Source organism: Notechis scutatus, chromosome 3 (genome assembly GCF_049901735.1).
Source record: "Notechis scutatus isolate UNSWTSFEM ecotype Mainland chromosome 3, rNotScu1.2, whole genome shotgun sequence".
Taxonomy (NCBI): Eukaryota; Metazoa; Chordata; class Lepidosauria; order Squamata; family Elapidae; genus Notechis; species Notechis scutatus.
Window position 1 is genome coordinate 37,320,249 of NC_142011.1, and position 19,320 is coordinate 37,339,568.

The window sequence follows — 19,320 nt, forward strand, 5'->3', positions numbered from 1 at the left end:
TGTCTTTGCATGATATGCATGATGCTGTTTGCTGACTTCCGAGATGACAGCTGCAAGGATTGGTGCAAAGATTAGGACAGAAGTGGATGAAAAGTCCAGGCTGGATTGAAAGAGGAGTCTTTGGAATATCACCATAATTATTTTTTTTACATTCATAGGTTTCTCTTTGTTGTCTCTCTATAGCAATATTGCACAAAGAATGAAGATGAATTTTAAGGGGAAACTCAAGCTATTCAAATAGCTTTTCTTCAGTTAAACATATTGGTTGTAAAAAAAAAACCTGCAATTCCCCAGAATTATAGTCAAAATGCCCAGAATTGTAATAATGAACATTGATTTAAGTTTCCCATTTTCACTCGAAAGGTTAAAGTAGTGAATAAAGGCAAATATATGTGCCCCAAGATACATTCAGATTTTAAAACTGGGACACCTGGTACATGTCCCAGGTTAAGGTAGCATTCAAAGGGGTGTCCCCATATCTATCCCCATAAGATCTCTGGACCTGTCTTGGGAGAAGAGTCAGGTCTCCATAGCCCTTCAGGTTCACTGATTGTGCTCATAGTTAGTGACTAGTTTGGTTACTACTCATGCCTTGGTCCAGAATGGACTATTGCAATACACTTATGAGGTTACCTTTGAAGAACATCTGGAAACTTCAACTGGTGAAATTGAAAAGCATGGTGGCATGGGAAGTTATCCAAGAGAATGGAGAGCCCATGAGCTGATTATACTGTGTGTAAGATCCTGAATATATAGATTGTAGTTCCCAACTATGTAGATTATAGTTCCCTAATATTGTCATTCAATGTGCAATAGGATTCTTATTAATAATTCCAGATGACATAGTCATTTGTTAGAAGTACTGGGGTGTGTAGATGTAGATAGATATATAGAAAAAGATATATAGCTATGTGGTAGGAGATGACCAGGCTGAGCCCATGGGTCAAGCACATCATCAGTTTCCTATTCATGCCCACAAGAGATCTAAGTCCAGCCCATCCTGAGTCCCATTGACCCTTATCTACCTCAACCATTTGCCTTAACCATTAGTAGATCATATTCTGGTAGAGAGTGATAGCATGCAATAAACTTGTCTTCATTTGAACCACCTTGGTTCCTGATTTTTTGTGCTTGACATTTATATTTTCTATAAGTTCTCTTAAAATATTTTGATCTGAATTTCTTCCTCAGCATTCATGGGTTTTTTTTTTTGGAAGCTTACCTTATAATTTGAATAAGTAAAATAGATAAATAGTTTGATTTTTTTCCCCTGAGAAACACACCTTCTTAACTTGTATTCTTTAACTAAGTACATCTTTAAATTAGTATAACCTTCTACTGTTTATTAATGACATTTTATTTCTGTTGTTAATAACTTTGTAATATTAATCACAAAATACAATTATACAATTAAATAGTCATGGTAAAACAGTACTATATAATGAAGAAGTGAAACCACCTCTAAGAAACCACCTCTAAGAAATGAATGTGTGTACTCTCCAGAAGAGTTCTATTTGTAAAGGTTTCTGAGAAAATAATAACATGGATGCTGTCATTCAGTAGAGAAACACTGAAATACCAGCTTCTCATGTTTTAGTAAATGCTGTAGTTGCAGATTTAAGATGATTGGATTTTGATGTAATACAGAAGGGTTTTCAGTTTTGCATGTTTGAAATTGTTGAAGTAGCATTAATAACCTATTTCATTGATTATAGATACTACATTTTAACTGCTGTTTTTGCTAATAGACTTCAACAAATAATCTCTTAAGGGATTAAGAATGATCAAGTGAGTTTTATCAAAACTTGATACATATCAGATGGTATTTAATGGGTAGTAAATCTCTTTGGCCAAAATGGAATACTTGTTAATTAATTTAAGTCAGAATTGATGTCTGTAAGTGAAGACTTCTTTATTTATATATTAAATTATTGTCATCTTCATTTGTAGTTTCATCAATTATTTAAGCATTCTTTTCCCAAGCAATCTTTCTCAAATATCTATATTGAATGTGAATAAAATATATGAAGAGTCAGAATAAACCTTACAATCAATGTACCAGGATTCTTTAAATTTTATTTAAAACAGGTTTATATACCGTATTTGCCGGGCGTATAAGACGACTTTTTTGCCCTGAAAAACATGCCTCCAAGTGGGGGGTCGTCTTATACGCCGGGAGGACTCGACTCCCACTTCGAGCTTGAGTTGCAGCCGGGAGGGAGGCTGGGGGAGCGGTGTGTGTGTGTGTGTGTGTGTGTGTGGCGGGTGTCACTCGCCATGCGCTGCGCAACCTTCCCCTCTTCCTTCCTTAGCGGTGTGGGGAGGAGAGGATTCAAGATCCTCACGTGCGGCGTACTTTTCTTTTTTTTTTTTTCTTTTGCACGCAGGTTTTGCATGCGGCGGCTGTAGGTTAAGGATGGGGGAGCCCCGGGTGGGTTATCAGGTTTTACGGTGCTTCCAACATGTGCGAACGGTGGGAGAGCGGAGAAGAGAGCGAGCGAGCGCCGCTTCAGGTGAAATCCTGTCGTCAAAGCAACACTGGGGAGGCAGGGTATAAATTTACCAGGTTAATGTAGCAATGGTGATTAATGCCCAGAACATTGTTTGCGGGTATTGGGTGTGTGTGTGTGTGGTGGTGGTGGTGAGGAGAGGTTGTCCTTTGAATGCGGAAAAGAGGGGGCTATCGGAAAACAACCTTATTTTGAGGGAGTTGGGGGGCCAGCGCCTTTACCGCGTATACATATTGAAAAAAGTTTTTAAATATTCAATACAATGTATTGGTTTTTTTTTTTGTGAATCTTGAATTATACTATTATGCATAGTACTGCATAGTACTGGTTTATGACATAATCTGTCAATTTCAATTTTCAGATCTTGATACTTTGTGATCTTTCCCAATTCTTTGTCTTCTCTGGTGTGTTATGAGTCAAGAGTTCATCAGTCTCTATTGTTCTTGGCTGTCTTTAGCCAATGCATGCTTTTCTTCTTCCACAGTTCATTTGACATGAAGTGAATATCTGCCTCCATTGCTGCAGGCTAGGTATAATCCATCAATATCACTATTCCCCCCCCCAAAAAAAATTCAGATTACAGGTATCATTTGTGTTTCAGTTTGAGATGTAGACAACACAGACTCATCCCCAACAGCCTGTGCCTATTTTCAACAGGGAAAGGACACAGGGCAGAAAACATCATGCAGCCAAGAAAACTCCATGTCCATTTACACTACTCAGGTGACCCTGAGGACACAGATAAACATAAATGCTAATTTATGTTTATCTAACAAGTATTCCATTTTGGCCAAAGAGATTTACTACCCATTAAATACCATCTGATATGTATCAAGTTTTGATAAAACTCACTTGATCATTCTTAATCCCTTAAGAGATTATTTGTTGAAGTCTATTAGCAAATGACCAGCTGTCTGCAAGAAATATAAATCCTTCTGTTCCTCATCATCCAGTCAGAGCTGAAGAAGCTTCTTGGATGAGAAGCGAAAGTTCTTCAAAGAAAAAACAAGGAAGCCCAATTGCCTCCTGAAAAAAGGCACCTTGGAACATTTATATCCACCTTCCCAAGGACCTGGGATATTATTATTTCTTCATCAATTTATGGTTCCAGTAAACTGAAGACTTATATATTTAAAAAATAAGTTGCCTATAGACATAGATCAGGTATGGATGAGTACGAAAAAATAAGGTCATCCTTTACTGAAACTGATATAAAATTTCATATATGCCTAAGAAAACCTGTTTTTTTTAATAATGATACTACCTTTCTTTGAAGGATAGGATACAGGAAGATTTTCATATTCTCGATTCTCATTTTATGATGGCTTGCAGCAAGTCTTCCCCTTTTTAAAGTGGAAATTTGCAAGATACAATATGGTGAATGATACCAACAACATATTCTGTGGGAAATGGGTATTTACCTGTTACTATGTGCACTGCACACTGCAGTGGTGTTTTTTTTTTTCCAGTCCAAAGGTCTGGAAACTGAGAATGCAAGGACACATATGCTCTTCCAAAGTGGATTTCTGATAAGAAACTTAGCATCTATAACTCTTTTATCTCACTTGAAGTTATTCAAAATAGATATAAATATGCAATTCTTCTTTAAAATATGTGGAAACATTTGTGTGTATGTTTTAATGGATGCTCTTCATTAGAAATGAGTTAGTTATATTCATTACAAATTGCACCCAATGTTGTATCCACCATGACGACCTTTTACCAGCCTATTTAAATGTGCATTGATAAAACAATTCAAAAAGGAATAAGATGAGATTTGTTTCTGGGAATGAGATTGTGAAATCAGTAGTGTTTGTGGTACAACGCTGTTCATAACATTATTACAGCCAAATCCTCACACGAGAAGAATTGTCCTCTAACTGTACATTCATGTACCAGATTAGTATTGTATGACTTGGCAATGTTGTAGTTTAATCGCTAATTAAGCATCTGGCGTTATCCCCATGTACTGATGTCTGTGTCAACTTGAATTTCTTTTTCAGCATTTTTGCAATACAGTACTCAAGAAGTTCACAAAAGAATATCTTCTTGGAAACAAAGGGAATGATCGTGTCAAATGTAATTTGCTTTTTATTTGCTGAGAACTGTATACCTTTCTATATACTCTTTTCATTACTCTTTTCAGTATTTCATTTCCAGTAATCTATCCTGCCACTAATGTTATGAGTTGCTAATTACCCTGAGACTTGATTCTTTCAAAACTAAATAATGTGATTTCTTTCTTTTGGTTTTCCATTTCAGGGATGCATTCTACTGGTGATTATGAAAACAAATGGTTATGCCCATGTGCCGTTGTTTCTTATGCAGGCCTTTCACCCCCATAAATGACAACAGATTCAAGATAAGAGGCTACAATGGGACCAATGAAGAATTTTGAAAATACTTGACTCAGATGTGTTCCAGTTATGAGTTAATTCTGTAAAAGGTCTTATCTTGCCTTAAAATCTGGGTGTGCTTTCTTAAAGTGTGGCATATGGCAAGATGTTAGATTAGAATTGGTGAGATATTTTTGCAGTGTACAGTAGATTATAGTAGATTACTGCTCAGTAACTTAATAAAGGGAAATGGATATTTCCGCACAGAAACTAATATTTTTCACTGTTTTTATATGTATATTTTACTTTTTGTCTATAGTTCCCAAGATGTCATATGCGGTGTCATGTTTCATTTTATCCCTGCAGCAATGGTGGGATTCAACAATTTTTACTATCGGTTCTGTGGCTGTGGCTTGGTGGGCATGGCGTGGCGTAGTGGGCATGGCGGGGGGAGGATAAAATCTCCATTCCCTCCCCACTCCTGGGGGAAGGTTACTGCAAAATCCCATTCCCTTTCCACCCCACTGAATGCATATCTATATACACTGCTCAAAAAATAAAGGGAACACTTAAACAACACAATGTAACTCCAAGTCAATCACACTTCTGTGAAATCAAACTGTCCACTTAGGTAGCAACACTGATTGACAATCAATTTCACATGCTGTTGCGCAAATGGAATAGACAACAGGTGGAAAGCATAGGCAGTTAGCAAGACATCCCCAATAAAGGAGTGGTTCTGCAGGTGGTGACCACAGACCACTTCTCAGTTCCTATGCTTTCTGGCTGATGGTTTGGACACTTTTGAATGCTAGCGGTGCTTTCACTCTAGTGGTTGCATGAGACGGAGTCTACAACCCACACAAGTGGCTCAGGTAGTACAGCTCATCCAGGATGGCACATCAATGTGAGCTGTGGCAAGAAGGTTTGCTGTGTCTGTCAGCGTAGTGTCCAGAGCATGGAGGCGCTACCAGGAGATAGGCCAGTACATCAGGAGACGTGGAGGAGGCCTTAGGAGGGCAACAACCCACCATCAGGACCATTACCTCCCCCTTTGTGCAAGGAGGGACAGGAGGAGCACTGCCAGAGCCCTGCAAAATGACCTCCAGAGGGCCACAAATGTGCATGTGGCTGTTCAAATGGTCAGAAACAGACTCCATGAGGGTGGTATGAGGGCCTGACGTCCACAGGTGGGGGTTGTGCTTACAGCCCAATACCGTACACAAGGTTTGGCATTTGCCAGAGAACACCAAGATTGGCAAATTCGCCACTGGTGCCCTGTGCTCTTCACAGATGAAAGCAGGTTCACACTGAGCACACTGAGCACATGTGACAGATGTGACAGGGTCTGGAGACACCATGGAGATAATAATGTTAAGCATGGTATATTTTAAGCATGGTATATAAAATCATACATTGCAATGTCCTACCTGTCAATGAATACTTCAGCTTCAACCATAACAACACAAGAGCACACAATAGATACAAACTCAAAGTTAACTGCACCAAACTTGATTGCAGGAAATACGACTTCAGCAATAGAGTGGTCAATGTCTGGAATACTCTACCCGACTCTGTAGTTTCTTCCCCAAACCCCAAAAACTTTAACCTTAGACTGTCTACTATTGACCTCACCCCTTTCCTAAGAGGTCTGTAGGGGGCGTGCATAAGCGCACCAACGTGCCTACCGTCCCTGTCCTATTGTTTCTCTTATTCTTTTATTTTTCTTATATGTACCCATTTCATGTATTCACAACTATGTATACACTTATACTTATTATCTTGTAAACAATTGGCAAATCAAATAAATAAATAAAATAAATAAATAAATGTTGCAGCTGCCTGCAACATCGTCCAGTATGACCGGTTTGGCAGTGGGTCAGTAATGGTGTGGAGTGGCATTTCTTTAGGCATTTCTTTAGCCGCACAGCCCTCCATGTGCTCGCCAGAGGTAGACTGACTGCCATTAGGTACCAAGATGAGATCCTCAGACCCCTTGTGATACCATATGCTGGTGCGGTTGGCCCTGGGTTCCTCCTAATGCAAGACAATGCTAGACCTCATGTGGCTCGAGTGTATCAGCAGTTCCTGCAAGACAAAGGCATTGATGCTATGGACTGGCCCGCCTGTTCCCCAGACCTGAATCCAATTGAGCACATCTGGGACTTCATGTCTCGCTCCATCCACCAACACCACGTTTTACCACAGACTGTCCAGGAGTTGGGGGATGCTTTAGTCCAGGTGTGGGAGGAGATCCCTCAGGAGACCATCCGCCACATCAGGAGCATGCCCAGGCATTGTAGGGAGGTCATACAGGCACGTGGAGGCCTCACACACTACTGAGCCTCATTTTGACTTGTTTTAAGGACATTACATCAAAGTTGGATCAGCCTGTAGTGTATTTTTCCACTTTAATTTTGAGTGTAACTCCAAATCCAGACCTCCATGCGTTGCTAAATTTGATTTCCATTTATAATTTTTGTGTGATTTTGTTGTCAGCACATTCAACTATGTAATGAACAAAGTATTTAATAAGAATATTTAATTCATTCAGATCTAGGATGTCTTATTTTTGTGTTCCCTTTATTTTTTTGAGCAGTATATTTATAAGGAGCCACATCCAAATACATGAAGCCAAAGGTTTTGTTAAAATCTCTTCTTTGCCTCTTCACATAGTTTACAAACTTCAGAGCTGGATTCATATCATGCTAGTAAACATGTTACACAAATTTAATTCATCATGGTTTATTAGAATGTGCAGATGCAGCCAATAGAGAAAGAGAGGAGATACACGTTTTGAGCTAAGGATGTTGGAGTTGCTTGACTTTAGGCATTACTACCTCCACCTGCCACCTCAAAACTGAATCTCTGTTTCCCCCTCTGCTCCTCGGAAGTGAAACTCCTGGAATGTGTTATTGCTTAGAAAAGAGGGGGATCTAGAATAATTGGATAGGGATACATTCCAGAAACTTTACACATTAACTGGACCAATTGAAATAGGGGCATATATATTTTTCAAGCCAAGGATATCATGTGGTCCAAAAATGTGAGTCTTCCAAAATAAAATGTTAATATGATTATTTCCTATGTATTTCGTAAGTATTTGTATACCATCAAGAGTCACTTTATATGAGATGAGCAGCCATATAAATTTGATTCATAAATAAATATTTCCTACATATTTCATAATTTTTCCATCTGAGCATATTTAATATGAATCAGGGCAGTAATCTTTGGAGTGGTTTGACAGCTACATTATGGGGTTTAGGCAGAATTGGTCTGTTTATTCTGATTTAATGGTAATGGTTTGAATTAAATGGTTAAAAGATGATGATAATTAAAGATGTCTGTTTTTGGAGGAAGCTGATTTTTCAGTTTAAAATGGTTTCTGGCAACTCGAGAGGCTCGCCTTGAGCAAAAAACAATGACACAACATTGCAGTTATAAAAGTTATAAAAAGTACATATTGTATATATTCCCAATCACTTTTTCTCTAGCTAAAGTTATTTTGAACTGTTAGTGGAAAAATTTTCAATGTCTTAGCAATTTTAAAACAATGGGTTCCATTTTCATTCTGGATTATTAATATTTCTCTTTTTATCTGCAATGAATATCAGAATGCTCTTTTCAGTTCTTTACAGTGCTGATGGTAGATACCCTAAATCCATTTGTCATGCATTCTGACTTCGTTTCCCCTACCAATTCTCAACAAATTCAGCACTTGCATCTGAAATGTCTTACATTTTTGCCATGTTGAGGTCAAATGTTAAGTGACTAGTTGCAGGAATTTGGACTTACTGCTAATTCCATCCAGGGAAAGTGGTTGAAGGGATATAAAGATCTAGGGAATCTTTGTTGCAGTTTTTATTCTGTTTTCTCAGTAATTAGGAAAAAAAATTACACTCAAGGTGGACCAATTCAAGCAGAAGTATACACTTTCTATGCATGTTGAGACTATTAAATCAATGGATAATTAAAACTAACCCAAATGTTCTATAGAGTGAATCAATTTTGGAAGGAAGGGCAAAATGTTAGATATTAAAACTAAAGTGTGACTTTAAAGTATATGTTTCTAAGAACTGGAACATATAAAAAGTGAATTTTAAAAGGCTTAGTGGAGAATACAAGAAATGATATGTAGGCCAGGAGCTTAACAATTGATATAATGCAAGAAAAATTGTCATAGTTAAGAACAGTTCCTGTTGAAAGAATCGACTGTGGCTTTTATAGAGACAAGATTATTATTTTTCTTGCCTATTTTGAGAGGCTTCTGAGGAAAGAGAAATCCTGGGAAAAGACAACAGGTCTTCTCAAGTAGTAGTATATAACCAGAAATAGAACCTTTATTTGCATCAGATGCTCCATGGGTTGTGGGGAAAATTAGCTTATTAGGCAAACCTATAACCCAGTCATGCCATATTGATCTTTGTTTTTCAAATTAAGTTTAAAAGTGACTGAACTTTGAGGATGAATATAACCAAGCAGAGACTGTGACTGGAAAAGTATGGTCCGAACCTCTCAAACAAGAGAGGCAAGAGAACTCACAGCCAGAGAAAGAAGTGTAGGGAGACTCTGCCCTAATCGATGAAGCAGTTAAAAGTGACAGGAGTTTGTGCTTTCAGATTTATTGACCATTAGGCCACTTGGGGGCTCCTGCTCTCTCTTGTCTAGTAGTTTCCTAGGCAGCATGTCTTCCCCTCACTCTCCAAGGCCATCTACTCATTCCATTACACAACCTAATTTCTGAAAATAGCTGATTCTTTATCATGCAATATTGATGCAAGGATAGCAATTACATATTCAAGGATGGTGGGGGCGTTAAAAGGGTAGGGAAAATTCTGCAACACCATGAAAATATTTTGCATATATTCTTTGTAAATACTTCACAATTTTTTCAGCAACCTGAAGGTTAACATTTGGAGCATTTGTATAGGTTCCCTAAATTTCTCTCATTATTTGCATTTTCAAATGCATGAAGAAATGTAATCTGAGATTTTGTTTTTGTAGAAACTAAAACAATTCAATGTGTTCTCCTGAAGACAGTAATTTTAGAAGAGCATCCAATTCTCTGTACTCTGCAGATTCTGTATTGTTTTGTTTCCCATTTTGCCCTGTCTTGCAACAGGAATGGGAATAGTTACATCAGTGGAAAACACAAAGAAAAAGTATTGAATTGATAAATTGCATTTTAACAGCATGCCTGACTATGTCACAAAATTTAGTTTAACATTGCAAACATACAGAGTTTGGCCTTGAACTTTTTGTACTCTGCCTTTATTTTCCAACTGTGTAATTCAAGTATACAAAATAGCACTCTGCTTATGGATACTGCAACATCTCCTACCTGAGTCTACATGCTGTGAATAATCTTTCCTAGCCAATGTTTGTTTTGATCAGCATAAAGCAGTTGATAGATAGTCAATTGCCTCCCTTACATTTTCTTTATAGACCTAAGAACCATCCTGCTTGTTAAATAGCTGCCTCCCACTCACAGACACTTGAAATGAAGTTAAAATGGTAAAGAAGCAGGAAATGATAGATTCATTAGCCATTCCACTGCCAGGTTGGCATTTGCCCTCCACTTTTCCACCAATATGCCCTCATTCTCTTGTAATCATATTAAATGATTACAAAAGGAAAGAAATAATTATACACATTACTTGTTGGACATTATTTGTTGCCCAGTTAACCCTGATATTAATCACTTAGAGATGCAAAAGAACAAAACCAGAAAAGAGGCATTTGTTATTTCTTATTTGGTGTCATAAATATGTAGGAATTCTATGTGAATGAATGAAAGCCATGTTCTGAAAAAGGATGGATTTGGGTTTGAGCTACGGTTGAAATTCTGAAACCTACCAAAGAGCAACTAGATGAAATCTAATTCATATAAAATAAGTGGGTATACATGAGTATGTGCATCCTTTAGAGCAGGGGTCCCCAACCCCCAGTTCATGGACTGGCCCTGGTCCGCAGCATGCCAGAAACCAGGTCACACAAACAAGTGAAGCTGCATCTGTGGGATGCAGGCAGCACACAAAACCACATCCCCCCTAGTCTGCGGAAAAACCTCTTTCCATGGAACCTGTCCTTGGTGCCCAAAGGTTGGGGAGCACTGCCTTAGAGCAATGAAAACCAGTTTCAGATATGGAGACATAGGACCTTGATAGTGGTGAGTTCCTCATTTTTCACTTAAGAGTCCACTTTAAATTTCCCTTCGCTCTGCTCAAGTATAACCACATGTAAGTGGTATACATACATACACACATGCATGCATATGTATGTATGTATGTATGTATGTATGTATGTATGTATGTATGTATGGTATTCAGCTTTGTTCAGGTATTTTCCCACGTCATTATAGTTGTGCTTTTAAAGTTGTAGCAACGTTTCGGCAGAATCTCATCTGCCATCATCAGGTAGTGTTCATCTGTGAGTCAGACTTTCACAGCCGTTTTATACAGAGAGAGAGAGAGATGACTTTTCTTTGATGTCCAATTGTATGTACCCCATGCATAACAGCTAAAAGCAATGAACTCTGAAATGCTGAAATGTTCCTTTAGTACTAGTTTCTACTGCCAGTTTTCCACAAGGAAACTCAATTGGGAAGCCAGTAGGAAGTTGGAAGTCGCTCACCCTCTCACTGCTTTTTTTGCCTGCCTGTGCTCATTCTGTTTCCCTGTTTAGGTAAGGAAATATCCCTGAAATGACCTAACCAGGCACATGATGTCTAGTTGTGTTTTTTTTTTTTTTACTATTTATCAAATCTGTCTTTAATTCACTGCATACTTGGAATATTGGAATAACACACTGCATGGAATATTGTGGAGACTGTTAGCTTTATATTTTTCTTAATCTAAGTTGGAATTTTTTACAAGAATGTCATGACCCAAGCTGTTGTTAGCACCAAGCTTTGCTTTTGTTGAGTGAGTAGTACTCTTAAGTTTACTTGAAAAATATTTACAATCAATTTGATTTTGATATTGTTTCTATGGCAGTGTCCATGTGTTAGACCTGTTCTTTAGGATGCTGGGAAATGATACTGATATTAATATCAAATTATCCTGGCAGAACTCTGTGTCACCTACTTAATTTTGTATATCAAGCCTTAATTTTCTCATTATTCCAGATGCTATTTTCCTTCCAACTTTAGTATTCAAGGCACCTATGATAAGTATGATATCATTTTTGAGTTTTGTATTGAGAAGTATTGTCATAGGAGGACTGCTTGCAGGTTGGTAAGCTTTGCCTGAAGAGAGTTACATGCCATTTATGCACTCTTTATTCCTACTGCCTGCTTCATATGTTCCAAACCCATATGTAGGGGTGGGATTCTACCAGTTCTGTCCAGCTCTGTAGAACCTGTAGCTCTGAAGAGCAGCAGACATAGAACCAGTTCTATGTCTGCTGCTGTTTTGGTCCACCTGCCCACCCAGGCTTTTACCTGATCTTGATTTCCTGCTTTGTCAACCTCAGCTGCTGTGCACAGCACAGCTGCGGTTGAAAAAGCAGGAAAAAAGTGCTTTTTGAAACGCTGCGCACCCGCATGCAGCACTGCTCAGCTGTCCAGGTAGCAAGCTGACGACGATTCACACACATGCACAGCAAATTGTAGATCACCGAACTGGCAGTTATACCGGTCAGATCCCACCCTGCCCATATGGCACAATTCTACTACAGTCAAGTAACTCAAGTAACAAATGAATCAAAACATAATATTTGTATGTTGATTTATTGAGGAAAATTATCCAAAACTACACATTGCACAAACTATAGATAGGCAGTAATGTTCTTTTTGGAGAGTAGTTGTTTTCTCCTTGCAGTCCTGCCATATGCATCATTGTTGTTCAGTGTTTTCATGATGGTGATCACATGAGAACTTTTGCCAATTCAAACGAAGCCTTTAGTTCCTTAGACATTGCCCTGGAGTTCTTTGAGACCTCTTGGAATATTACACAACTTGTAGTTGATGTGATCTTAGTTGGTTCACCACTCCTGAAGAGATTAATAATGATGCTGAATTGTCTCCCTTTGTACATTATCTGCCTGGTGGAGTCTAAACTCTTTGGATATAGTTTTGTAACTTTTCAGTCTGATGAGCATCACCAACAGTTTTTTTTTGAGGTTTTCAGAAATCTTCTTTGTTCAAGCTGAGATACACTTGCACATACCTATGTGGTAAAAATCAGACTTTAATAGTGAATGCCCAGGAATCTGGCCATTGAATAAAGCAATATCTCCCGCACTTGTACCTGATTATCATCCTTGATTGAAACACCTGACTCTAAAGTCTCTTCAAATGAATTGATAATTCTAGAGGTTCGCATACATTTGCCACAAATATGTAGCTTTGGTTCATCTTCCTCAGTGAGAGGTATTTCTGATAAAGCAGAATTGGGCAATACAAAAATCATATGTGGTCTTCCTTGTCATTCCACTTTTTTATCTAAAGGATAAAGAAATTATGAACTATTCTGAGATACCAGTGCAAATATGAATATAAATAATTTTACGTTAGGTATGTAAATTACTTCAAAAACCAAATATTTAGCCTTGTATATTATACGTAATGTTACTGTCAAATGAAATGTTCTAGGAAAAATCTGGGTTGAACTATGTAATGTGTCTCTGATTTTCAGGGTGCCTAAAAGATGACTTGGAACCTCTTCAAAAAACATCCCAAACCTGAACCCATAATAGCTGTTACCACAGGTGCTCCAGTACCTCCTACCACTACAGTAGCACCAGCAGTCTCCCAGGAAAATGGAACGCAATCAGGCCCAGTGGAGAGTACGGAGGACACTTTTGAAAAGTTTAAAGAAAAGCTTATGAATGAAATAAATAGTATACCTTGTAAGTAACATGATCTTATCTTGGATATATCTGGTATCATCATAGTTCTGGGTCTCATTGTTCCATCCTTGCTTTTTCTAACCTTTTGCATATCTATAGAATGTAAAGGTTAGATGCCCATCTACCCTCCACCCCTTTTTATTATCAATTGCAAGACATAGAATTATATATTTGATTAGAGACCAAACTACATAAGGATGTTTGTTGATAAAAGTAGAAGGTGGCCTGAAATACTTTTTTTTTTTTTCATTTTAGTGAAAAGATACTGAGAGAGAGAGAGAGAAAGAGGACTTACTAGAAAGGCTATGTTAATCTAATAATAATTTCAAGTTGAGGTAATGTAGGGTAATGGAGGATGGCTTTGTTTATAGAAAATCAAAGAGGGAAAGAAATGTTCTACACTGGGAAAAGATTCTGCATTAGAAATAGATTATCCAAAGCAGGGGTGTCAAACTTGCGTTCTGATGGCATTGTCACATGATGTATCATGACTTTTCCCCTTCACTAAACTGGACATGGGTATGGCTAGCACGTGACTTATCTGGACCGCAGGATGTGAGTTTGACACCCCTGATCCAAAGGATCAGCCATTTGAGTGGCAACATTCAGAAATGTTCTGAGTGGGTCACAATTACCTAATTTATGGAATCCCCTCCCAACCTCTCTGCATTTAGTCTTGCAGCAGTGATGATAGCTTGTAAGTTTTAACAGAGATTGATTCTGCACTTTAATAATAACCCCAATTTTCTTGACTATTGTATTGTGACTTTGCTTTTTTAAATGTGTTTTCAATAGTTGCTTTTAATGTTTTGATCTAAGTTGTGTAGGTGATCCTGAATTGGAAAACATAAAAAAGAAATGCTATTAAAAAAATAAGTTGGGCACTGCAAAATGTGAAGAGAAGCACTCTGCAAAGAGCCTGTCCCAAGTAGTTGAGGCAGCTGCATCTTCTGGAAGGCCCAGAGGAGTTGCTTCAGAATCATTCTCTGCCATCTCTCCTTGCATCTGAAGTCACACAGGCTTTTAAACTTGCTTTAAAGGATATGCACAGCCTTAAGGAAATGACATTTGCGGGCTGTGCATGTAATATGAAACCTCTAGCACTTCCTGCTATCCCATTCCCCATATTCTGCCTATATTTTCACAGTGCCACCATGGGCCCTGATTGCCATTGCTGTCGTTGCTGGATTGTTACTGCTGACCTGTTGCTTTTGCATCTGCAAGAAATGCTGTTGCAAGAAGAAGAAGAACAAGAAGGACAAAAAGGGAATGAAAAATGCTATGAACATGAAAGATATGAAAGGCCAGGTGAACATATATCATTGGATGAAGACCAGTTGGGAAACTGCAGTTATTTAAGAGATGGGGAAACAAGTGCTCATGTTTCTGGTGGGCTTATCTAGAATGGCATAGATACAAGAGAGTACAAGAAAGTACAAGAGAGCAAACAAACAAAACAAATTGCTCTGTCTTAGAAAATATACCAGACCAAGAAATAAACAAGAACTGGAGGGATAGAAAAGTTTGTCTAAAAACTATTACTCTTAATTGATTACTTGATTACTCTTAAAAAATCAAGAGGTAGACCATGATAATATTTCAGGTTGAGGAATTCAGAAAATGAGACCGATAGTCACTGTTTTCGGGTGACAAAATCCATATTCTAACTTTTGCTCCCTCTTTTTTTCTGAGCTTTTTTTTTCATAAAACAGTTGCTTGCTTTCTGTATTTGATGCAACAAGAAGTCACTTTATTTTATTGTACTATAATCTTACTTTACTACAATACCATAGTTTAATTTTAGTACGGCTTTACTACAGTATTGTAACTGCATTTAATTTTACTTTATTATTTTATTTTACCATTTGTTATTATTATTATAATTTTGGCAGTCAGTTTCTCTTATAAAGACAAAAATAAGGATACATTTCCTTCCATAAAACCAGGAGCTTCTAATTCCATTTGTAACAAATATTTTAAAATATTTATTGTCAGAAATCTACAGTTCTCAATTGTATATATGAAACATTTCTTTATATATTATTTATTTATAAATTTATAAAATGTATTAACTATCTGAATTCCAAAATACAGTAAGTGATATAAAAGTCTTAAGCATAACACAGAATTAATATAAAGTACACATATTTTTCAAACATTTTTACAAGGAACCAATTTATAACTTTTAAAAGCAATGAAGTGGCTTTTAATCTCCTTTTGCATATATTTTATTTTTTTCCCCTAAATTGACCAAGGGTATTTCTAGGTGTTTCTAACTTTGTTTTTTCTTTTGCCTCAGAATTTCAGAAAACATTACACTTCTTAGCATGTGAGAAAGCATAACAAAGAACTCAGTTCCTGTTATGCAAAAATAACTTTTCTATGTAAACTAGGAATGCAATATACAGTTTCTCTAGGTATTAGAGAAAATATACAGGATATAGATTTATCACACAATCAAAAAATAACAGTAGTATTTAAAGTAGATCCTTTTGTGCTTACAGTATCAAGCACAGTGATCTTGAGGCTATTCACAACAATTGAGCCTGTTTGTGTTTTGGTTCCTCAACTGCTCATAAGTCTCCAGCCCCCCTAAATATTTCAGGGAAAGTTGAGGTGGCAGTTGAGTTGGGAAAGTTGGACAACTCTAGGCTGATACCCCAAGGAATCAAGTCAGCATTAAGTAGCAATGTAGGCAAAAGATGTACCAACACAAACTCTTCTAAAAGTAAGTTTTCATTTGGCAGCAATCTTTAATAAGGAGGAAGTCAGAGTGTCCATATCAAGAAAAGTATTATTATTCTGCCTACTGAATAGTGACTCTGTGGAAAATGTGGTGATGCCGAGAGAATGTTTTTATCAGAGAATGACTGGGAATTCTCACAATTCAACACCTCTCAACAGAGTCATGTGGGGAAAGCTGCGCTATAGAAATCTGCAGACAGTGTTCTCATAAAGACAAGATAGTCTGAGCTTTCTTTCTGATGAAATTGGGATGGTTATAACAATATAATTAGAGAACCAGTTTGGTGTAATGTTTAAGGCACCAGGCTAGAAAATGGGGGATATAGTCCTACCTTAGGCACAAAGCCAGCTGGGTGATCTTGGGCCAGCCACTTTGTCTCAGCCCTAGGAAGGAGGTAATGACAAACCATTTCTGAAACTCTTGCCAAATAAAGTGCAGAGACTTGACCAGGTAATCTCAAAGAGTCAACATTGATTCAAAGGGACCAAAGAAAAAGGTAGCATAATTAGGCACATCACGCTGTAACACTGTGTTAGGAAATTATAAATATAATGAATTTAGAAAACTATCAGTTTTCAGAAGCACACCCAACATTCACTATATTCAGGCATTCAGAATTCCAAAACTTTCCACACTTTTGTAGATATTTGCCTATTAAGCATGATTGGCTGACAGAGAAAAACAATTGTGCATGTGATCTGTGGGTATTTACACCCATGTGAATAAAGACCCTGCCTGGCTCATGATGGAGCCAGTGGTAGAAACAGTTGAAAATGCTAAGGTATTTTGTGGCATATTTTTCCTCAATGTGCAATATAAGCAGACTTATTATTTGTATGACATTGGCAGCAACAGAGCTTATGTTGGATGCTCACCTGAGAGTGCTTCAGATTTAAGAATGCCTGAATAGAGTTATTCAGTATTTTATATCATGCAAGCACACTATTATGTGGATGGTATGCATTTTCTGGATAGATTCTTGGCTATATCCTCCAGCTTTCTAAACATATCAAAGATAGGAAAATAGAAACAGGCAAGTATCCTTTTTATCCCTTCCTATTGGAGACTGCTAACCATTTTGTTTTGGAGCATATATAGCCGATAGAATCCTGCCTGATATTTACATATAAAGGAAAGAGATGGAGGAGATTGTTATTAATGTTTCCCCAACACCAAGATGACTTTGATAGGCCCTTCTGTTAGTCTTATTTATAACCTACACCCTTTTCCCCATTAGAGCTATGATTCCATTTTAGCCTGTTGAGATAACACAGATGGAAAATTATCATTCACAAAAAGCACAAGAGGATTTGTGCAAGGATGGTCTCGGGAAGCAATTTGCCAAGGACCATCTATAAATCTCAGCTCATAAAAATTTCTTATGTAGTATCCCATTTGAAGTTACCATCTCAGTAATTCCATTATTCTATTGTTCAGGATTATAATACCTGTTTTGTAAGCATAAGTCAAACTAGCTCAGCAGCAAATCACATTAACAATTAATCTTGACAAACCTCAGGCTATGAATGGTGATGGCGTCTTCTCTCATATTGGGATACTTTGCTTTACTAATGTAGAGAAACATTTTGTCATCCATCACTCAAACTACATTAATCAGGTTAAATCAAAGTTGCTTGACTGCGAGATGGGCAACATTTAATACATAAATACATTTTCCATGATATACTTTAAGGATTCAGAACTTCAGTCTTTTTCATTATTTAAATTGCCCTATTGTATGTAGCTGTTGTATCCAGTTTTGAGGTGGACTCACTTTACAAAGGGTTTCCTCTGTGTTGAGGTATGAATTAGTTCTCTTACCAAACCATAAAATAAAATGCTTACTTCATTTTAATAAAGAGGTATATAACTGCAAATAGACAGTAATTCCCATCCTGTCTCACCATTGAGCATTGACCATGTAATTTAAGATTGAGTTTAGGGTTGATGAGAGCAGGAAGTCCCTTATTTGTCATTTTTGATTTAGGAGTACAGACTTGAAAGATATATTGGAGATCGTCTAATCAAGCTTACTGCTCAATATAGTGGGCTTGATTAGATGATCTATAAAATAAATATATATAGTTGCAACTTTCTCGCCAGAGTCTACCATTTGCCAAGGCCATTTTCTTATGCTGGAAAATATTTCCTGTACTATTTCCAACTGCTATTTTTAGTCCTGCCCTCTAGAGCAATAAAGAGCCAGTCTGCTCCATTTTCTTCATGACAGTTTTCAGATATTTGCAGATCCCAATAACCTGAATCCTTTTCTCTGGCCTAATCATATTGTGGGTGTATGTTTTTACAGGCCTACAAGAATAGGTACTCATAAATTCCCTGAAGGATTGCAGAAGGCCTCAGAAGATGTATGAAAAGTTAGTGTTATGAATCACATCTCTAATTACTAATGAACTGATATGGCATAAAAGGCATAAGGATTAGTGGTGGACTGGATTCTTTACATGTTGTGGACCCAGTTTTGATTTCGGGTACTTACAGCACTTGAGACCCTGGCAAGCTGTCAAACAGAGAAGACGATGCATGACCGAATTGGATTTAACCCAGCTTCCTAAGAACAGAAACCATCTGGTTGCTTTGTTTACAAATTTTTCCCATTAAAAGCCAAAGGACTGAAGTCTTTTATGTCCATGACCTCTATCTCTATGAATTGAGCATGGTCCAAATTAAAACAGTCAACATTTATGCGATCTACAGTTTATGAAATAATACTTAGATTCTATTAAATTAGGCTTTCCAGTTCTTTTCATTACTGCATTGATTTCAACATCCAAGATTTCAGACAGAAAATAGATGTGGTTATTAGTGTGGGGTATTTAGATGCATCAGGGATTGAGATTTACAACCCTCATACATA

General features: G+C 37.4%; 1 protein-coding gene across 3 annotated transcripts in view; it reads left to right on the forward strand.

Moving 5' to 3' along the window:
• Nucleotides 1-19,320, forward strand: part of SYT2 (synaptotagmin 2) — a 76,429-nt gene that overhangs the window by 41,996 nt on the left and 15,113 nt on the right. For all 3 annotated transcript variants that reach the window (XM_087962442.1, XM_087962444.1, XM_087962443.1), the window contains exons 2-3: nucleotides 13,486-13,699; nucleotides 14,847-15,007. In XM_087962442.1, coding sequence (XP_087818568.1) covers nucleotides 13,498-13,699; nucleotides 14,847-15,007 — 363 coding nt within the window. In that variant the 5' untranslated portion in view covers nucleotides 13,486-13,497. The remainder of the gene's footprint in view (nucleotides 1-13,485; nucleotides 13,700-14,846; nucleotides 15,008-19,320) is intronic.